At 41.3% G+C, this 23519-nt stretch overlaps 2 protein-coding genes across 3 annotated transcripts; both read right to left on the bottom strand.

Annotated features, from left to right (window-relative positions):
• Positions 1-1566: 1566 nt before the first annotated feature.
• LOC306697101 (GTPase IMAP family member 8-like) lies at positions 1567-7515 on the bottom strand (the record flags this gene model as incomplete). The annotated part of the gene is made up of 6 exons (XM_079160843.1): positions 1567-2204; positions 2455-2514; positions 4338-4391; positions 4905-4958; positions 6648-6662; positions 7365-7515. 6 exons carry the CDS (start codon positions 7513-7515, stop codon positions 1567-1569), a joined length of 972 nt encoding a protein of 323 aa, XP_079016969.1.
• A 3185-nt stretch (positions 7516-10700) lies between these two features.
• LOC306697264 (GTPase IMAP family member 8-like) lies at positions 10701-21222 on the bottom strand. Of its 2 annotated transcripts, XM_079161075.1 has the most exons (9): positions 21189-21222; positions 18297-18350; positions 17486-17539; positions 16799-16858; positions 15914-16549; positions 15791-15829; positions 15135-15188; positions 14276-14335; positions 10701-14026 (listed from the first exon to the last, which is right to left on the bottom strand). In XM_079161075.1, exons 3-9 carry the CDS (start codon positions 17502-17504, stop codon positions 11781-11783), a joined length of 3114 nt encoding a protein of 1037 aa, XP_079017201.1. In that variant the 5' UTR covers positions 17505-17539; positions 18297-18350; positions 21189-21222; the 3' UTR covers positions 10701-11780. The 2 variants fall into 2 exon arrangements, with proteins under 2 accessions (XP_079017201.1, XP_079017202.1); XM_079161076.1 differs by lacking the exons at positions 17486-17539; positions 18297-18350 and having other exon boundaries at positions 21189-21210.
• Between the last annotated feature and the right edge of the window lie 2297 nt (positions 21223-23519).

Here is a 23519-nt window from a genome sequence, read left to right as displayed (position 1 = left end):
ACCGTCACAAGAAGAACACACGAGTTGTGTTAAAGGAGAGACGACAACAGAGACGCGTTACAACGAGCACCAGCTGCTGCTCTCACTGGAGACGACTGGACATCGCTGGGTAACCTTCATCACCTCTGAGTTACAGCATCATAGTGATGAACAGTAGATATACTAATAACACTAATATATATATATATATATATATATAGTGAGACCCTTTCTCCCCCTGGCTCCAAACAAGACCATGCTTTGCTGCCAAGTGGGTCAAAGTTCCTGGTGTTAACTGATCTATTTTCTTTTTTGATTCTATTTTAACGTATTCTAACAAGCAATCCCGGTAGTTGTAGGGGTGGGAAGCATTTTTTTGTTGACTCCTTTTCTACTGTTTTTTTGTTATGGAGGTAGCTAAGCTGCCTGTATTTTCTTTTGTATGTTTTTGGAAAGTTAGAGTTAGATTTATCCTAAAGAGTGTTAACTCTTTTGTTTCGGGCCATGCTCACCCGTAGTTCTACTGTAGTTTGTGAATAAATCAACACTGTTTGGACTGTACGACGGTAACACTGGTCATTCTTGGGAGTGAGACGGAGGGAGTCACTATTTTTATGCCGTGCACTGGTTTCCCCCTGGACCGGACGAACCACAAAATCCACCTGATTGTACCGAGGGTCATTTACTAAGTTTCATTTGATTGTTCAGATTTTCACACACAGACCAACTGATAAAGATTCCTGAGCCGAGGATTCAGGAATGAGCCGGGATCGAGCCTCAGCGTTAGGTCTGTGCAGAACTTTAGTTTTTACAGTTTCCTCAGGTTGTTGATGTTCAACTCGGTTTACAAGTAAAACATCCAAGACTTGGTTACCAAGGGCAACTCAGAGGCAACGTTTCATTCAGATTAGTATAATTACAGCATTAAAAAATAATAATCTAACTGCAAGTGAGAAATAAAACATGATGCTCCAGAATAAAATGACAATTTTAGAGGCAGCAGAGAAAAGTTACACAATGACAGCACGATGACACAATACACCATATTGTGCTTCATTATAAGTGGGACTGACTTCAACAGAACCTTTGTCCATCAACTACATCAGCAAACTCACATTGGCACCATTCCATTATTGTGGGTTTTTGCATTAGAACCAGTGAATTACCACTTTTCCATATCTACTATATTTCCCCCTCGATCACACTGATATTAAGCTATATTATAGGTCTGAGATTTAGTGGCAGAAGTTACAATTTCCTTGTAAGCATTTAATTAAACTACTTGAGTATTTCTTACTCTATTAGTCTTTTATACTTTTAATAATATTATATACATTGTTTTATTTTTTTCTATAAATTCTCATTCAGTTTGACTCACAGTTCGATTGATCAAGCTCTGGACTGCTTCTGCTCTTACAGATATCAACATACTGTATATTTCATATATATCAGTGTTGTGTTGTTGCTACTGTGTGTAACTGGATAACAACATGTGATTGACTTACTCTGGGGGGGCAGAGTCATTTTACTGGGAACGTTCACCTCTGTAGAAGAAGTCATGTCAAAGTAAGTAAAGTAAATATTAAGTTATTCATTATTCATGAACTGAATGACTGTTCTGGACTCACCAGCAGGTTTTGGAGGATCAGATCTCAAACGGACTCTTTCTGCATGTTTCAGACATGTTTCAGATCTCAGATGTTCTCCATTGTTCTCCTTTGTAGTTTGACCCAAACGTGTTAACAGCTCTGGAGGTTCAAGGTTCTTCTGGTTCAGGTATCTGTATCTACACCTTCTGATCAGGTCTTTTAAAGGCTGGTCTTTGTCCATGAAAGCTGAACTCTCCTCTCTAGATGTTGATATCAGTATCAATGAACGATCAAATGATTGATCACTGAAGAGTTTCAGGACTCTGCAGAGCTTCACTTTGAGTTCCTCAGTGAAGTCTTCAGGCTGTAGAACCAGCAGGAACACATGAGGTCCAGGATCAGAGAGACTCACACAGTGTTCTACATGTTGTCTTAGTTTGTCTTCAGAGATGTTGGGGTGCAGCAGATCTGGAGTGTTGATCAGAACTATCTGTTTCTCCTTTAACCGTCCTCTGACTCTCAGACATTGATCTGGTTCTTCCTCAGTGTTGAACTTAGTCTCTCTCAGGATGAAGTTCCCCACTGAACTCCTCTCAGACCAGCTGTTCCCCAGCAGAACAACCCTCAGCTCAGACACTGAGAAGAAAACACTGGATTAGTAAAGAAACTACTTTTCAAATTCAAGACTTGAACCAAAATGAAAACAATAAAACTAGATTCATAACCAAGGAGGAAGTCACAGCTTTTTAAAGGTGGACTAGAGTGAACGTGTCAGCTGTTGTCATCTTGAGACTTGAACATGAACCAGTGACCCATCACCTGAAAACACTGTAATCAGATTATAATGAACACAAGAATGTTTCTGACTCAGTTCAGTTAAACTCACTGTTAGGAGGCAGCCATTCAAAGCTGCTGCTTCTCTTCAGAGGATGCAGATCATCTGAGACTGTAAGAAAACAGAACGTTGATTCATTCACATGTTATTAATTAAAGAGACACTGTTTCAACAACGATGAATTGCTGTTGATTAATTTTTAATCTTAACTTTACATGTTTACAAGAGAGTCAACATGCAGAACTCAGATTAAAGCAACACAAGACTGAAAAACAACATGGTGCATCTGAGAACATTTGAAAATGTTTCCCAGAATTCAGATGAACTAGAACTGACAAAACAACATGAAGGTACACTACACCAAGAGCTCTGCAGCAACCCTGAGAAGTGATATTCAATTGATTCATATATATATTTGAAGGTTTTGAAGGCGTCTTAAATTAAATCTAATGTTAAATTCTGTTACTTTAACTCATTATTGTGTCTGATAAATGAAGCTGAGTGCCGTCACTTCCCTTCAGCTTTTTACACCAATTCATGAGTCTGTGATTCATCATGTTATTCATTATCGTTATATATTTATTAATGTATTTGTTAATTATTACTCACTTAATAATTGTATTATTAGAAACTGAAATATTATTTGACAAAGTAAAATGGATATTTTCACTCTGTGCTCAAGTTCGTTTTTGGAGAATCGTTCATCAACTGAATCAAAATCCTTTAAACTTCACCCGAGAGACTCAAGTGTAGTTTCTGCCCGACAGCGAGGACGTTTAAACAAACACAGTAAAGACATTTATAAAGTAACTCACACAGAATTATCACAGAAGACTTGAGGTCAAACAGCCAAATGAGTGCTAATGAACTAGCCTGTTAGCTTACTGGGACAGTAACTGTTGTTAACGTTTACACTGTACTGTTCATCTTTTCAGAACCACACACACACACATACCTACACACCTACACACACACCTACACACACACGCACACCCACAATGTGTATTCTATTAAAATGTATCGTTTCTGTTGTGGAAATGTATCATATCGTTCTTTTAGGTATAACTTGTATCACTTAAACCTGCATATATGTAGATGAGGCCAACCAGGCTCATTTAAAACGTAATGATAAATGAGTTCATCGGTATTTTAGCATTTCTGACTTGCTGTAGTGTTATTTCACCACCTAACCCTCTTCCCACGAAAAGGCTGGAACCGCCCTTGGTGTGTGCAGCGGCAGATAGACGACGACGTCTGTGAAGGGAGGAGACGAGATAACGTGCATATACTCTGTTTCTGTCTATTCCTTGTTGTTAGACCTCCGAACCATCTGTGGGGAAAGAGCTCTATCCATTCAGCTGAATTATCATTAGTGTCTGTTAAATAAATCTGTTTTTATATTTTAAGAGTTTTCTCATCTCGATTATTTCTCACCGGGAGGTTAAAAAGATTATTTTCCACGACAGTTTCCTGTGAAGGCAGAAGTTTATTTTGTAAAGAGCGTATTCATGTAAGGAGCGTAAATGAAGACGTGTTGCTGAGCTTTTCTAGGAAACAGCTTGTGTGTAAGATATCATACAAACCGTTGTTGAGGATATGTTGAAGTAGTTGATGTGTTCATAGAACAAACAAACCATCAGTATTAAATAGATTAAAGCATAAACATGCTTTGGGCTCCAGGTTGTGAAGTCCTCAGGTTGGATCTTAAAACTTAAAACTGTTTAAGGACATGAAGGAGAAGATGAGCAGCAACATATGAATTCAACTTCATTTCTCTTGATGTAACGGTGAGTCTGTGAAAAGCCTCGTCTGTCTCTCCTTCAGCTTCGTGACACTTTTTATGATCATCTGTAGAGAGAACTTCACTGAGCTTCACTCACTTATTGTGTGATGTGTGTAACATGTGGACAGACTCATGAAGTGACTGAACTCACCAGGTGCTGCTGTCGCCATGATGTCACTGCTGAGAACACCAGAGACAAGTTCTCCTGCAGGGACGACACAAAGACATGAAGACGCCACACAGTGAAGTGATGAAGACGTCACACAGTGAAGTGATGAAGACGTCACACAGTGAAGTGATGAAGACGCCACACAGTGAAGTGATGAAGACGTCACACAGTGAAGTGATGAAGACGCCACACAGTGAAGTGATGAAGACGTCACACAGTGAAGTGATGAAGACGTCACACAGTGAAGTGATGAAGACGTCACACAGTGAAGTGATGAAGACGTCACACAGTGAAGTGATGAAGACGTCACACACACAGTGAAGTGATGAAGACGTCACACAGTGAAGTGATGAAGACGTCACACACACAGTGAAGTGATGAAGACGTCACACACAGTGAAATGATGAAGACGTCACACACACAGTGAAGTGATGAAGACGTCACACACAGTGAAATGATGAAGACGTTGGACAGACACAGTGAAATGATGAAGACGTTGGACAGACACAGTGAAGTGATGAAGACGTTGGACAGACAGAGAGAACTTACTGGTGTGTGTGTTTGTGTCTGATGAAGACGAACTGCTCTTCTTCACCAGCTGTCCTGTAACACGTCAACGTCACAGTTCATCATCAGAGACATGAAGACTGAGCTCTGATAGAAACAATGTTACAGGTTCTCTGTTCAAGAGCAGCTGTTGAACAACTGGAAACTATTGAAGAGGAACAAAACACACACACACACACATACACACACACACACACACACACACACACAGTGGCTGCTGGCCAATAGAGGGCGCTAGGAATAAAAGAATAAAAATAATAATAGAGAGAAATTATACAAATTGTCAATATTTGTCTTTTTGAAATATGGAATGAATCCAGTAATATGTGTAAAATATGATATCTGTGCAAAATATCTGCCAATTGCTGATTAAAGAAATGAATGAATGACGTACAATTCAGCCAATCAGCGTCCTCACATAGATTCAGCTCAGCTACAGGAGCACGAGCTCTACTCCTCTAAGACCGTCTGAGAGGAGAACTTTGAGGAGATTCTGGAGACAAAGAGCTGATCCCAGATCAGCCTGAGCTCACAATCACACAACAGACTAGCTAAAGGGAAGCAGAACATGAAGCTTCTCTACTAGCTGGATGATGTCATGCTAACAACTTATTTATCTTTAAAACAACGAGGACAGATCCAGCACGGACAGGTAGGGAGTGAGGGACGAGGAGGTAAGGAAACATGAGAACACCAGGGTAGGGAATGAGGGAGGAGGAGGTAAGGAAATTAAAAAAAATAAAATCCTTACAATTTCAATAGAGCCTTCACTGGCCCCACGTTGTCGCTTGCTCGGGCCCTAATAATAATAATAACAATAATAATATTAATAATAATAATATTAATAATAATAATAATATTAATAATAATAATAATATTAATAATAGTATGAATAATAATAATAATAATCATCATAATCATAATCATACTAGAAGTGTACTCTAGTAAATGACCTATTTTGTAAATGTAACAAAATGGGAACTACTTTGTGCTTCAGATCAGTTCTAACATGTCACGTCTTCTTCCTCGGCTCATGCTACACTCTTCTACCACCTTTAATGAAAATCACAACGCTGGTGTTTCCATCATCCTGATAACAAACAGGCCAAACTGAAAACACAACCTCGTTGGTAGATAACCGTTATAAATGTTTTACAACCAACAAAAGCATTAATAATAATTGTATATCTTCTGTATGTAAAGAAAGGTCTTGATGAATATAAAACATATATTATAATTGTGATGTTACCAGAACAAATAGATCTCTTTATTAAAGTAATATAAATGTCTCTATCACATCATATCGCTGCACATTCACGCTGGAGACAACATGTCCGATCAGCACTATTCACTTCCTGTTCATGTCTCTAAATGGCGTCTCCACAGTTCACTTGGGCCTAAATGTGAACATGAACGTTTGTCACAGTCGTCTCAGTAAATCTCCTCATTTCAGTGAGATACTAAAGAGATTAAACTTAGACTGAAACACATCAGGACCTCTCGTTCCAGACCCAAACACAATCCTCTGCTTCTCCTCACACTGTCTGATGGCGTCTTCTTCTTCTCAGCTCAAGCACATGAAGCTAAGTTGGCCGGTCACATCCGGCACACGACACGTTACACGTTGTAGCAGTAAAGTCTTCACATCCATCTATTATTCTATTCTATTTGTACTACTTCTACTTTAAATACTTGTGTTATGGAGTTTTGGCCGAGTTCACTCACCTCGTGGCGTCCTCGCTGCGACCCAAACAGCAGCAGAAGTGAAAGTAAAAGATTACTGTCTGCAGGAAGTTACAGACATCACAGAGGGAAGGAGCGCTCTGCTGCAGCAGCCGGAAACCGTTTCACAGCTACAAATACCGCTGTGGTTGTGTAGAAGAGAGACAGTGTGGCTGGTTGAGGGGCTCCTCTTCTACACATCACTCTTCAACACTTGACTTTAAACACATGTTGATATGGATATGTTTATTAGGCTCTATGTTCAATAACCAAACACTCTGCTGTAGTCTTCTTTGACTAACTTGCTGTCTGTTAAGTCATCTCTCCAGCTGACACTTTAATACGTCTGAAGTTACAGTAGAAACACGTATTATCTCTGATGTATTTCCTAACAATAATAATAACAACATATTCATAAACGCTGCTGTGGTCAAATGTACAGATTGTCTGGTTTATTGCTCGTTATCCAATACGTTTGACATGAACCACCTCTCAGCTTTGTTAGGTTTTAAATACGTTTAATGACGGGACAGTAGATTATTACAAGTTGCATCATTTCAGTTTTTAATGTAAGTTCTCCAGCTGCTGAGCAAAGCAGTGCAAACACACAGAGGGTGTTAACCAGCGACAGGCTGTCCATCAACCTCTGCTGCTGCTTCTCACAGAACCTCATCAGCACCGTTCTGAAGCTCTGCTCGGATTCTCACTCGTCTGTTTCACAGTCTGCAGTTCTCAGTCTGGCGTCAGTGTTCTCCTGCGTGACCTCATTCATCTGATTCATGGTGAGCAGCAGCTGATGCTTCACTCGTATCTCTTCTGCAGCACCAAACAGCTCTGGGATCTGCTGCCTCCTTGATGTGCTGACCAGCATATTGTATGAAAAACCTAGTTTTTGGTGAAAGTACAGTCACCACTGTTTCTGTTCATTATAAATGAAGAGTTAGTGTAACAGAGTTAATGATTCCACTTGCCATCACTGGCCATTATTTGCCAGTTACTGTATTATTTAAGTTATTACTAATCCATATCATTTTCATATTATTTCCTCTATTTCTGTAAATATAATTTACAACTTATCATTAGTTTCCACGGAGACAAGTGTGTTGTGTCACATTAGCGCCCTCTGCTGGCCGCCGGCAGACTTTAGCGGTGCGCCCTGCTTAGCTTCACCGGTCTGAAGCGAGCTGTCTCCGGTAGGTTGATCTGTGACAAGCTCCGCTGTGATATCTGTATAAGTTCCTCTTTGTTCGTAGAACTGTTTTAATTTATAATTTCGAGAGCAAATGCTTTTATACTGATAATTGTATTTAGCATTTTATTTAGTTACATGTTACTGTTAGTAACATGCTAACAGCTAGCTTAAGCATTTGTTTCTTTACTTTGGCAGTTCCTGGAGTTTGTGACCACGAGGTCGGCTGTGAGACACCGAATGTTCCTGTTTGTTACCAGGCTACTTCATATATATACTGTCTGATGAATAAACGGCTGATTGGAGTCAAAAGACACAACGTGTGGCTGAATTCAAAAGACAACGCAAAGAGAGAGAGTACACAACTGCTACATTAGCTCATCTATTTTTGTCACTTTATTGTTTTGGTGCTGGGTTCTACTGAAGGTGACAGTGAGACGTATCCTGCTGTACCCAGGTGTGTACGGAGTCTTTTATCTCACCTGTTAACGCTCGTAGCCAGTCTGCTGTTTCAGTTTAACGTATTTTTATGGACCTTAACGTCTGAAACTGGCTGTGAGAAGCTAACATCGTTCTGTTGTTGACAGATTCTGGTTCGTGTGACCCGGTTTCTGGAGGAATTATTGGATGGAGTCTGCAGATGGAGGCGGAGTGGGACTCGGTCCTAGACAGTAGAATCCTGTGAGCTCAACCATGAAGAGCTTTTCATTTAACTGTTCTTTATTCTGGACAGAAATTTAATTTAATTTTGAATATAATTTAAATACGTATTTACAATTACATATAGTAATGCCAGTTTATTTTCAAGCAGAGGATGATTAGTTTAACTTATTTATTTGTAACTCAACACTTCCTGTTTCCGTTTAAAAAAGAATCCCTTCACTTTTTAATTCAAGGCTTTTATTTTGAAATATCTGCAGGACATTGCTGTAAAAAAGTTGGTTAATCTCAAGACTCCATAGATTAATATAGTGGATTGTTATTATGTTTTAGAAATGAGTATAAGCTTCTTAACTTTTATTCTGTCTGAAGTCTCTGTGACATTTATAATGAAAGGAAACATTCGGGCCATTATTGTGAAAGGGCTTTAGAAAGAAGGGCCGGCAGCATGAGAGACACAGTGAGGCAGTGAAGCTGCTCTCATGTATTCATTGATTCATTTAACACTGTTGAGCAATGAACAGATTTCACTTGATTTCTGAACTTGTGTTCGAGGATTTTTCAAACATCATCAAAGTAATGTCGTGAATTTAACGTTTGCATTTCACCAGTTATGATCCAAACGCCCGGAGGAATTCTCACGTCGTACATTTCATCAGGATACTTTTGGGAGATGAACCGTAGATGCACTTTGTTCATCAACCAGCAGCAGTGAAGGAGGTCAAGAGCCAAACTCACACAGGGAAGTTATCATTTTGTATACAACTGTTGTCACCAGGTTTAGTGTTTTAGAATTTAGTTTTCAGTCAGAAAGTAACCTTCTGATTCACAACAATCCTACGTGATAAGTTATCTTTAACGTTGTTGGAGGAAGAACCTCAGCCCAAAGGATTGACCTCAGCAAACCCTGATGTGTTTTAATTAAACACATGATTTCATCTTTAAAGATAAACTTTTGTTTTGAGTCTTTTGATTTATTTATTAGAGAGTTAGATACAGCTCTGCTTACTGGAGTTTGTGTTTATCACCTTAATTGATTCCACATTATTTTATCATCTTATTATCATGAATATTAACTACATTCAAGCAAAATAATGTATAAACTTAAATCAAGGGTCATCAGAGGAAACACAAGTCCTCACAGAATGGACGGCTGCAGATGAAAGACTTTTCACTGGTTTTCAAAAATCATTTTTAAAATGGAAGTGAATGTGATTTCATGTGTGTGTTCATATCTTTATCTGTCTTATATTATCTTCAACTGTCTTCTCTTAAACTGAAGTGTTACAAGATTTACAGAATGTGGCAAATTCTTCCTCATTTATTTATTTTTTCAGACGTTTCTTCACAACTTCTGTTCGGAATAAAAACAGCTAAACATTCAACATGAAGTGGAACAGTTAGAAGGACTAATGGAGGGTAAGTTACCTGTTTCTCTGCATCAAATACTGACAGCATGGTTCATCAGCAGAGTCCTTCTGCTTTAAACTCTTTACTGCAAGAAATCAATGCAGAACATCTTGAAACGAAGTTTACTTTCAGACCAGGAGTTTGTTCAACTATCATTTTTTACAGTACATTTAATAAAACCCAATATTCAGACGCTGATGGAGCTGATGGACGTGCGCTGGACATAAACAGTCAAACTGAGTTCTGTTTCTGTATCTGAAGTGATAACAAGCAGGTTAAAGGTTTACTATCTGTACTTTACACTTTACAAATTCTCTTATATTTTACAGCAATTACAATGATTTGTCATCATGCACTGAATACATTTGGAAGAAATATACTGAACGTGTATTTGTCAAACATTTTAAACTCACGGTCTCCTTACTGGGTGACTTACTGGCCAGGTGAGTTCTCTTGACCATCAGCTTAAACAGATCACCAGGTATCCCGTTAGGTGGGTAAAACCCAACGGACTTAGTGATTCAGACCCTTTAAACAGAGAGCTGCTTTATTTTATAGTCCTATATTGGAGCTCATCTCCCGGCTCTAAGAGCATATAAACATAGAATTCAATTGAATAGATCGGCCCCATTGTCTTTGATACCCAATCCAGCTCTTTGAGTCAGTAATGGTCCAATGTCTGATATCAATACCGGTGTCGGTGCATCCCGAATGCTTATTGTCTGATTAGTATATTGGACTGGACCATGGGGCTTCTAGCTGGTGTTCACATTAAACACAACGATTCAAGAGCCATTTAACCATTTATTGAGAGAGAGGACATGGATACATAGATGGAGCATGATCAGATGGAAGTACATACAATTACTAAGAACCTTATACCTTTGCCTTGTGTATTGGTTTTGGACTTCATCACACAGGTGAGTGGTCTATGACACACAGCTCTAAAACATCAATCAGGATGTGACAGGAAGTCAGAAACACATTAAAGTAGGATGTATAGCATGTAGACATAACTCATATATAAAGGATTAGTCTAAACAATGGGCATGATCAGTAGAAACAGTCTTACTGGTGTGGCAGCACGCTCTCAGACAGGGACTTGAACAGATCACACTAAGCTTCTTCTCTGAACTCCTCCCCTGTACACTGACAGGTGAGTTATCCACACATTCCCAGTCGCATCTTGACCTGAACTTGTCTGACACATGGACACACTAACAGTAACTGTTTACTTACTATATTAATCTACTAAAATAACACCTACACCCAACTGATCTGTATAGAGATTATTATAAATGAGCCTTGAGTCCATAAAACAGGCAGCTGAAAGAGGATATCTGCATCAATCAGACACTGAAACAATAAGAACAATTGTTTGTGACTTTCCAGACACAATAAACATGAAAACAGAAATATTTGATCGCTTTTTAGAAATATTTACGTTAAAAAAGTCCACATTTTAGAATTGGTTTTGTTTGTGGAAAACTTTCTCTGAGCAGCACCTCATCAGCATGTTGCTGCCATCCAACACTCATTAAACAACAGCTGTACATGTTGAAGTCCTGTTTCATGGAGAAAGTCCAAACCCTTCATCACTCTGATGTTTCTCACGTCCGTGAATGTTGAGAGGAAACACTCATTTTGATCTTGTCAGAGAACTTTCTCATTGGCCTCACTGGACACTGTTGAGCATGTTCTTTTGATATTCAACAGTCCATGGTTCATTTATCTTTGATTGTTTGTGGGTTGAATTGATTATAATTGACATGATATGAGAAGAAGAAAAAAGGCAAAGCAGTCTTAAAACAGCCCAGACACCTTTGAGATGATGTTCCACCTGCTAACATCATAATGTTCAAGAGTCAGCTGGGTGATCACATGATGAGACATGATTCTTTGTATTTCTCTTTTAGTTCATTTATTTCTTCTTCTTCTTGTTTTTTCTTCATGTCCTCCATTTGTTCTTCTTGTTTTTTCTTCATGTCCTCCATTTGTTCTTTTTGATGTTTTTCTCTGTGACTGGAGAGGTCTTTTAACAGATCGTACTGTTTTCCTCGCCTCTCTTCTGTCTCCTGCATTTGTCTCTCTTGCCTTTTCTTCAGTTCCTGTATTTCCTCCATGTGCTTCTCCACCAGCGCTGTGAAGTCCTTGGTGTATTTCTGTCTGAAGTCATTGAACTCTTCAGCTTGTTTTCTGGCCTTCTCTTCATATTTCTTCTTCATTTCCTCCAGGTCCTTCTTGTAGGTTTCCTCTAATTCTTTCCTCTCCTTATCCTCCTGTTGTCTTCTGGTTCGATCTTCTTCTTTTCTTTTGATTTCATGTTTTTCTCTTTCTTGGTCGTATTCTTCTTGGAGCTTTGTAAGTTTAGTTTGCTCGTCATGTCGTTTCTGTTCATCTTCTTGAGATCGTTTCTTCCACCATTCTTTTCTTTCCTTCTCCGAGTCTTCTCGTTGTTTTCTCATCTCCTCTCTGCTCTGCTCCAACTCTCTGTCAATGGTTTCCTTTTCTTTTGATTCTGACTTTATTTTTTTCTCCTGAGCTCCAAACTTTTCTTCCCACTCTTGTTGTTGATTTTCTTCCTGCCTTTTCCTCTTCCTGTCCTCCTCTTCTCTCATCTCCTGTTCTTTCCTTCTCTCCTCTCGCTCCTTGTTGATGTTTTCTTCCATTTCTTTAAGTTGTTTGGCTCTCTCTTGTTCAATGTCTTCTTTCTGTTGTTTCATTCTTCTCTTCACTGCTTCCATTTCTTCTTCATGTTTTCTTTGGAGCTCCTCCTTCTGTTTCTGCATTTCTTCTTCTTTCTCCTTCAGGATTCTCTCCACTTCCTTCTGTATTGCTGCTTCGGCCTCTTGGAACATCTCTGAGGTGTAGCAGTTGCCTCCATTCACCTTCATCATTGTGTTGGTCTTCTTCATCAAATCTCTGACTTGTGTGCGGTCTGTTTGATTGTTGTTATTGAAGACCTGGTATCTTCCTCCACAGTCATTTATTAGTTTTTTCAACAAGTCATCACAGTTTTCTATGTAACGCTCAATTGTGGTATTTTTCAGATCATCTCCTCTGGTGAATATAATGACGATGAAATCTCCAGACTTCTTGCCAAAACATTTCTTAATCAGCTCCACAGACTTTTTTTCTTCTTCTGTAAAGCGTCCGATCTGTAGCACCAGTAAGAACACATGAGGTCCAGGAGACAACATGCTGATGCATTTCACAAGCTCCTCTTGAACGTCATTATTAGACACAGTCGTGTCGAACAAGCCGGGGGTGTCGACTATGACGACAGGTCGTCCATCAATCTCTCCTGTTACTTTCTCGCAAAACTTGGTCACTGACTGTGAGCTGAGAGTAGATTTAAAATGTTCTTTAACCAGAATGGTGTTTCCTGTTGCACTCTTCCCGCTGCCAGTCTTCCCGATCAGCACCATCCTGAGACACTCTTTACCCTGATGTTCATCATCACCTCTCACCTCGGTCTTCTGTTTCACATCCCTCAGTTCAGCTTCAAGTCTAGAAACTTTCTCCATCTGAGCCTTGGTGAACATCTCCATTGTGAAGCATCTGGATCCTTCAGATCTTATCTTTTCCACAGAATCCATCAGCTCTGGGATCTGCTGCTGGTCCTTGATGTTGAGAACAACATATCTTCCTCCACAGCTCTGACAGAGCTCCTGGATCCCGTTATCTTTTTTCACAAACTTAACAACTTCTTGAGCTTTAGGATCTGACTCCACAGTGAACAGAATCATGGTGAAGTCATTGACTGGAGAGCTGAATGTGTTCTTGATGGTCTGTAACTCTCCCTTGTCTTCATCAGTGAGTGGACCCACAGGTAGGACCAGGAAGAAGACATGGACGCCCTCAGGACCACAGAGGGAGATACACCTGAGTGATTCCTCCATCACTGCCTCCTGAGGTTTTCCATACAAGGCAGGCAGCTCCACCAGAGAAACCCAACGTCCACACACCTCTCCCTGATGTTTAACACACTCTGATGAGTTGGAGACTGGATGAAGCTCTGTCTGACCTAAAATGGCCTTGGCTGCTGAAGTCTTCCCTGCTCCTGTCCTCCCACACAGAACCAGGTTTAAAGATGGTTTCAGAACAACCCTCAGCTCAGACACTGAGAAGAAAACACTGGATTAGTAAAAAACTACTTTTCAAATTCAAGACTTGAACCAAAATGAAAACAATAAAACTAGATTCATAACCAAGGAGGAAGTCACAGCTTTTTAAAGGTGGACTAGAGTGAACGTGTCAGCTGTTGTCATCTTGAAACTTGAACATGAACCAGTGACCCATCACCTGAAAACACTGTAATCAGATTATAATGAACACAAGAATGTTTCTGACTCAGTTCAGTTTAACTCACTGTAAGGAGGCAGCCAACCATAGCTGCTGCTTCTCTTCAGAGGCTGCAGATGATCTGAGACTGTAAGAAAACAGAACATTGATTCATTCACATGTTATCTTTAATTAAAGAGACACTGGTTCAGAAATGATGAATGGCTGTTGATTATTTAGTATTCTTAATTTTACATGTTTACAAGAGAGTCAACATGCAGAACTCAGATTAAAGCAACTCAAGACTGAAAAACAACATGGTGCATCTGAGAACATTTGAAAATGTTTCCCAGAATTCAGATGAACTAGAACTGATAAAACAACATGAAGGTACACTACACCAAGAGCTCTGCAGCAACCCTGAGAAATGATATTCAATTGATTCATATATATTTTTGAAGGTTTTGAAGGCGTCTTAAATTAAATCTGATGTTAAATTCTGTTACTTTAACTCATTATTGTGTCTGATAAATGAAGCTGAGTGCCGTCACTTCCCTTCAGCTTTTTACACCAATTTACTCAGTTACTGGATACACAACACTGTGCTGTCAATGCACACAACGTATTATTAGTTTATTATTACTGATCAAAAGATCAACTTTGCAGCACTTTAGTTCTAGAATGACTGTTAGTTTAACTTTAACATGACTCAGCGTGAACATCAATCATTGTGTTTAAGGACATGAAGGAGAAGATGAGCAGCAACATATGAATTCAACTTCATTTCTCTTGATGTAACGGTGAGTCTGTGAAAAGCCTCGTCTGTCTCTCCTTCAGCTTCGTGACACTTTTTATGATCATCTGTAGAGAGAACTTCACTGAGCTTCACTCACTTATTGTGTGATGTGTGTAACATGTGGACAGACTCATGAAGTGACTGAACTCACCAGGTGCTGCTGTCGCCATGATGTCACTGCTGAGAACACCAGAGACAAGTTCTCCTGCAGGGACGACACAAAGACATGAAGACGCCACACAGTGAAGTGATGAAGACGTCACACAGTGAAGTGATGAAGACGCCACACAGTGAAGTGATGAAGACGTCACACAGTGAAGTGATGAAGACGTCACACAGTGAAGTGATGAAGACGTCACACAGTGAAGTGATGAAGACGTCACACAGTGAAGTGATGAAGACGCCACACAGTGAAGTGATGAAGACGTCACACAGTGAAGTGATGAAGACGTCACACAGTGAAGTGATGAAGACGTCACACAGTGAAGTGATGAAGACGTCACACAGTGAAGTGATGAAGACGCCACACACACAGTGAAGTGATGAAGACGTTCATGTTCTCTCCACATTTATAAATATGAACCATAATTCTCCATGAAACAAATACTTCAATTAGCATAACTGTAAATATGTTAGTTTGCTCATTATGGGTCCTTATCAGTCAGCAACGTTATTGATTCACTGTAGTGGCCATTTCATTTTCTACTGACTGATACTACAGATATCAACATTCTGTATATTTCATATATATCAGTGTTGTGTTGTTGCTACTGTGTGTAACTGGATAACAACATGTGATTGACTTACTCTGGGGGGGCGGAGTCATTTTACTGGGAACGTTCACCTCTGTAAAAGAAGTCATGTCAAAGTAAGTAAAGTGAATATTAAGTTATTAATTATTCATGACCTGAATGACTGTTCTGGACTCACCAACAGGTTTTGGAGGATCAGATCTAAAACTGACTTCTGTTGCATGTTTCAGACTTTGATGATCAAAACCTGTTGCTGCATCTTCAAATACATCACAGATCAGATGTTCTCCATTGTTCTCCTTTGCAGTTTGACCCAAACGTGTTAACAGCTCTGGAGGTTCAAGGTTCTTCTGGTTCAGGTATCTGTATCTACACATTCTGATCAGGTCTTTTAAAGGCTGGTCTTTGTCCATGAAAGCTGAACTCTCCTCTCTAGATGTTGATATCAGTATCAATGAACGATCAAATGATTGATCACTGAAGAGTTTCAGGACTCTGCAGAGCTTCACTTTGAGTTCCTCAGTGAAGTCTTCAGGCTGTAGAACCAGCAGGAACACATGAGGTCCAGGACCAGAGAGTCTCACACAGTCTTCTACATGTTGTCTTAGTTTGTCTGCAGAGATGTTGGGGTGCAGCAGATCTGGAGTGTTGATCAGAACTATCTGTTTCTCCTTTAACTGTCCACTGACTCTCTGACATTTATCTGGTTCAACACTGAGGAAAGTGTTGAATACAGTTTCTCCCAGGATGAAGTTCGCCACTGAACTCCTCTCAGACCAGCTGTTCCCCAGCAGAACAACCCTCAGCTCAGACACTGAGAAGAAAACACTGGATTAGTAAAAAACTACTTTTCAAATTCAAGACTTGAACCAAAATGAAAACAATAAAACTAGATTCATAACCAAGGAGGAAGTCACAGCTTTTTAAAGGTGGACTAGAGTGAACGTGTCAGCTGTTGTCATCTTGAAACTTGAACATGAACCAGTGACCCATCACCTGAAAACACTGTAATCAGATTATAATGAACACAAGAATGTTTCTGACTCAGTTCAGTTAAACTCACTGTTAGGAGGCAGGAGTTCATAGCTGCTGCTTCTCTTCAGAGGCTGCAGATCATCTGAGACTGTAAGAAAACAGAACGTTGATTCATTTACATGTTATTAGTTAAAGAGACACTGTTTCAACAACGATGAATTGCTGTTGATTAATTTTTAATCTTAATTTTACATGTTTACAAGAGAGTCAACATGCAGAACTCAGATTAAAGCAACACAAGACTGAAAAACAACATGGTGCATCTGAGAACATTTGAAAATGTTTCCCAGAATTCAGATGAACTAGAACTGATAAAACAACATGAAGGTACACTACACCAAGAGCTCTGCAGCAACCCTGAGAAATGATATTCAGTTGATTCATATATATTTTTGAAGTTTTTGAAGGCGTCCTAAATTAAATCTGATGTTAAATTCTGTTACTTTAACTCATTATTGTGTCTGATAAATGAAGCTGAGTGCCGTCACATCAATCATTGTGTTTAAGGACATGAAGGAGAAGATGAGCAGCAACATATGAATTCAACTTCATTTCTCTTGATGTAACGGTGAGTCTGTGAAAAGCCTCGTCTGTCTCTCCTTCAGCTTCGTGACACTTTTTATGATCATCTGTAGAGAGAACTTCACTGAGCTTCACTCACTTATTGTGTGATGTGTGTAACATGTGGACAGACTCATGAAGTGACTGAACTCACCAGGTGCTGCTGTCGCCATGATGTCACTGCTGAGAACACCAGAGACAAGTTCTCCTGCAGGGACGACACAAAGACATGAAGACGCCACACAGTGAAGTGATGAAGACGTCACACAGTGAAGTGATGAAGACGTCACACAGTGAAGTGATGAAGACGTCACACAGTGAAGTGATGAAGACGTCACACAGTGAAGTGATGAAGACGCCACACAGTGAAGTGATGAAGACGTCACACAGTGAAGTGATGAAGACGCCACACAGTGAAGTGATGAAGACGTCACACAGTGAAGTGATGAAGACGCCACACAGTGAAGTGATGAAGACGTCACACAGTGAAGTGATGAAGACGTCACACAGTGAAGTGATGAAGACGCCACACAGTGAAGTGATGAAGACGCCACACAGTGAAGTGATGAAGACGCCACACAGTGAAGTGATGAAGACGTCACACAGTGAAGTGATGAAGACGTCACACAGTGAAGTGATGAAGACGCCACACAGTGAAGTGATGAAGACGCCACACAGTGAAGTGATGAAGACGTCACACAGTGAAGTGATGAAGACGTCACACAGTGAAGTGATGAAGACGCCACACAGTGAAGTGATGAAGACGCCACACAGTGAAGTGATGAAGACGTCACACAGTGAAGTGATGAAGACGTCACACAGTGAAGTGATGAAGACGTCACACACAGTGAAGTGATGAAGACGTCACACAGTGAAGTGATGAAGACGTCACACAGTGAAGTGATGAAGACGTTGGACAGACACAGTGAAGTGATGAAGACGTTGGACAGACAGAGAGAACTTACTGGTGTGTGTGTTTGTGTCTGATGAAGACGAACTGCTCTTCTTCACCAGCTGTCCTGTAACACGTCAACGTCACAGTTCATCATCAGAGACATGAAGACTGAGCTCTGATAGAAACAATGTTACAGGTTCTCTGTTCAAGAGCAGCTGTTGACCAACTGGAAACTATTGAAGAGGAACAAAAGGAACCACACACACACACCTACATACACCTACACACACCTACACACACACTAACTCACACACACACACACACGCACACACACACCTACACACACACACATACACACACACACCTACATACCTACACACACACACACACACACCTACATACCTACACACACACTAACTCACACACACACACACACACACACACACACACACACACGCACACACACACCTACACACACACACATACACACACACACACACACACACAGTGGCGGTTGGCCCTCCCCCCCTTCAGCCAATAAAAGTAAAGAATAAAATAATAAAGCGACCCAGTAATATGTGTAAAATATGAGATCTGCTTTTCCTGCTCGTCCTCTCTGTCTGCATGTCTCAGCAGCTCACAGGAGGTCTGTGAAGCAGTTCACACATTTGATGATTAAAGAAATGAATGAATGACGAACAATTCAGCCAATCAGCGTCCTCACATTCAGCTTTGGGAGAAATCTGTATCGCACCAAACTGCGTGTTCTCGTCAGGACGAGTCTCTACAGGCGAGCTACTCAAGACCCGTCTGACAAGTTTGAGGAGAAACTGCAGAGAAAGAGCTGATCCCAGATCAGCCTGACCTCACAGTCACACATCAGAGCAGAACATCTACTTACTTATTATTATACTATTATATTATACTCAATATTAATGCTAATAACGTATTTAGCTTTTTAAAACAAGGGATGAGGAGGTAAGGACACATGAGAACACCAGGGTAGGGAGTGAGGGAGGAGGAGGTAAGGAAACTTGAGAACACCAGGGTAGGGAGTGAGGGATGAGGAGGTAAGGACACATGAGAACACCAGGGTAGGGAGTGAGGGAGGAGGAGGTAAGGACACATGAGAACTCTGTCAGCTACATATGAGGCAAAGTGAACATGTGATCTTCTACAGAGCTCCTCAGTCTCATGTGAACTCGTTCATGGAGCATCAACATTTCATAGAGATGATGAATTAACAGTGAAAACTCATCAGAGCTTCATTTAACATCAGTGTTCATAATTACACTTCATGTTCACTTCTCCTGATCTTTACCTCCTATAACAAGCTCCATAGAGGATCTCAGTACACACACATGTTCTATATATTATATAAACACTGTGTACAGTGTTTCTCCCCTGATCCAATAGGGGACGTTTGAAGGTCAAGTTAATTTAGTTTAATTGTATTTTTGAAGAGCAGAAACAATATCTGCGTGTTTTAAACGCTCATGTGGTGAAGATGGGAAAACTCGCTCTCCCGCTAAGTACAGGAAAGAGCCCAAGTACCCCCCCCCCCCCCCCCCCCCCCCCCCCCCACAAGCAGCTAAAGTCCAGTCACCACCAGATGACAGGTTCTGACCCAGCCTGGCTGTCAGACGGGAAACACTCCCCCTGACTGATCTTGGTAAGTACGTAAGTAAGTAAGTAAATACATTACATACATGCATAAATACATACATGCATAAATACATACATACATAAATACATACATGCATAAATATCAAGAGGCTCTGGAAATGTTCCTCCAGAAGCCCAGAAAGTCACTGCAGTGACAACATTGTGGATAAATGTCATAGAAGGAAATGTTCTGATGTTTAGTTCAATGTAGTTCAAATTATTGTTCAGTTGTTCTATTGACTGCTGTCATTAAAAGAAACACATGAACACATGATTCCTCTCAGTGTTTGTGTTCGCACCCCGAGCTGTAAACCAGGGGAAACACTCGTGTATATGTCTATGTGTGTGTGTGTGTGTGTGTGTGTGTGTGTGTGTGTGTGTGTGTGTGTTTTATATTATACTGAACTGCCAGTGAGGGGACAAAGACGTCCTGACGTGTTTGTCAAAGTGTTCTTTCTTTTATTTTGGAATAACTGTTAAATATTTAACTGTAAAGTAATAATGCGTGTTTGACACTTTAATGTGTTGCATTAAATCATTATGGGATGTTTGCTGAAATGGATTGGATGTGGAAAAACCCCAGAGAACAGGTTCCACCAGCCGCCACTGCACACACACACACACACACACACACACACACACACTCCATCACACACACACACACACACACACATACACACACGCAACACACCTGCGCACACACACACATACATACACACACCTACAAACACACACACGCACACACCTGCACACATACCTGCACACACACCCGCACACAAACACACACACACACACACACCCGCACACAAACACACACCCACACACACACACAGACACGCCTGCACACACACGCACACACACACACACACACACACTTGCACACCCGTCCATGAAACATGAGGAAGTGATCCTCTAAATGTCGGCTTCACCTCCGATAATAAAGACAACAGACCAGAAATGAGAGAACGAAGAGTTCAACTTGAGAGAAGTTCCAGTTTAAACTGGAGCTGAACCGACGTCCTCTGACTGCTCAGTTCAAGATGAACTCAGAAGACCTGCAGCGTCCTCCAGACTGTTTGACAGATCTGAGTCTAAATCATAGATCCTCTTCATCATCTGAGTCTAAATCATAGATCCTCTTCATCATCTGAGTCTAAATCATTGATCCTCTTCATCATCTGAGTCTAAATCACCGATCCTCTTCATCATCTGAGTCTAAATCATCGATTCTCTTCATCGATCGTCTACTAGATTTATTATTCTACATGTCTGTGAATATGTTTAGTCGTTTACTCACCAGCTGGACTTTCTGCTGCGCCATCAGTCAAAGACTGAAGTGAAAGTTCAGAGTTGGGAGTAAAGAAAAGGCGTGACTCCTTCAAATGACGTAACAAAGACTTTAAACACATTTGATTTCCTGTTTTTAAACTCCATCATTCTAAATGATTCTCATTTCATTCCTCTGATGTGCAGCTTAACCGACACATTTGATTCAAATGTAACATGATCTGTATTATCTGTGAACGTGTTTCACACGTTTTATTCATTTTTACTACAGAGATATTAAAAAACATGAAAACATGAAGAAGTGTTATTTTAGCTTTTGACTGCACATCAAACTTTAACTCCACACACAGTACTGGCTCTGGAACCAAGCTCCTGGAGAGGGTTGGACTTTGTCCTTTTCCGGAGTTGCCCAAGGTGAGAGGTGCCGGGCGGGAGTGGGGATACTCACGAGCCCCCGGCTGAGCGCCGCTGTGTTGGAGTTCTCCCCGCAGAATGAGAGGGTCGCCTCCATGCGCCAACGGGTTGCGGGGAGCAAGGCTCTGACTGTGGTTTGTGCTTATGCACCAAACAGCAGTTCGGAGTATCCGGCCTTCTTGGAGTCGGTGGGAGGGGTCCTGGAAAGGGACCGCCTGCCGACTCCATAGTTCTCCTGGGGGACTTCAACGCTCACGTGGGCAATGACGGAGAAACCTGGCGTGGGGTGATTGGGAGGAACGGCTTGCCCGATCTGAACCCGAGTGGTGTCTCGTTATTGGACTTCTGTGCTAGTCATGGTTTGGCCATAACGAACACCATGTTCGAACATAAGGTGGCTCATAAGTGTACCTGGTACCAGAACACCTGAGGCCGGAGATCAATGATCGACTTTGTAATCGTATCATCTGATCTGCGGCCGTATGTCTTGGACACTCGGGTGAAGAGAGGAGCAGAGCTGTCAACTGATCACCACCTGGTGGTGAGTTGGATCAGATGGCAGGGGAACCGGTTGGAACGACCCGGCAAGCCCAAACGTGTAGTGAGGGTGAACTGGGAACGTCTGGCGGAGGACCCTGTCCGGGAGGTCTTTAACTCCCACCTCCGGAAGAACTTCTCACACATCCAGAGGGAGGCTGGGGACCTGGAATCCGAATGGACCATGTTCAAAGCCTCTATTGTGGACGCAGCCGCTAGCTGTGGTCGGAAGGTCATCGGTGCCTGTCGTGGTGGCAACCCGAGAACCCGGTGGTGGACACCGGAGGTGAGGGAAGCCTTCAAGCTGAAGAAGGAGGCCTTCAGGGCCTGGCTGGCCCAGGGGTCTCCTGAAGCAGCTGAGAGGTACCGGCAGCCCAGAAGGACTGCAGCTGTGGTGGTCGTGGATTTTAAAACTCGGGCATGGGAGGAGTTCGGGGAGGCCATGGAGAAGGACTTTCGGTTCTGGCAAACCATCCGACGGCTCAGGAAGGGAAAGCAGGGCCTACCCCAGGCTGTTCTCAGCGGGGGGGGGACTGCTGACCCGGAAATGAGTTTCCTCCGTAGGGTGGCCGGGCTCAGCCTTAGAGATGGGGTGACGAGCTCGGACATCAGGAGGGAACTTGGAGTCGAGCCGCTACTACTTTGCGTCGAAAGGAGTCAGCTGAGGTGGTTCGGGCATCTAATTAGGATGCCTCCTGAGGTTTTCCGGGCACGTCCAACTGGGAGGAGACCCCGGGGAAGACCCAGAACACGCTGGAGGGATTATATCTCCCAGCTGGCCTGGGAACGCCTCGGGATCCCCCAGAATGAGCTGGAACATGTTGCAGAGGGAAGTCTGGGTCAGCCTGCTTGGTCTGCTGCCACCACGACCCGACCCCGGATAAGAGGAGGAAGATGGATGGATGGATGGATCAAACTTTAACTTAATATCAGAGAAGTTTCGACAAATATACAGTTTATTTCACTCAGTGTGTTAAACAGTGACACATGTTTATTATGATTATGATCTGAGACTTTATTTTATTAATATAGAAGCTCATTTATGAACCTGTGATGAAGAAAAACTAATCCTGAAACAATCTTTAAATAATGAGTTATTACGTTAAAATATAGAGAAAGTTTCTCATTATGACTCAAAGGATGTTGTTTCATCACAGTGGTGAAAATATATTCTCATATTTATTAATATATTCTCATATTTATTAATATATTCTCATATTTATTAATATATTCTCATATTTCCTGATAGAATCCTTGAGTCCATGTTTGTCATCAGTTTGTGATGTTAATGATGACTCGAGCTCAATAATAAAGAAATGAAACATGAGACAGAAAAGTGGATCAGAGCTCATCGGTGGTTGATGCTTCAGCTCCACCTGCTGGACATGAA

Source organism: Pholis gunnellus (genome assembly GCF_910591455.1).
Source record: "Pholis gunnellus genome assembly, chromosome: 6".
Taxonomy (NCBI): Eukaryota; Metazoa; Chordata; class Actinopteri; order Perciformes; family Pholidae; genus Pholis; species Pholis gunnellus.
The sequence above is the reverse complement of the archived record's forward strand: the minus strand, read 5'-3'. Positions and strand labels throughout refer to the sequence as shown.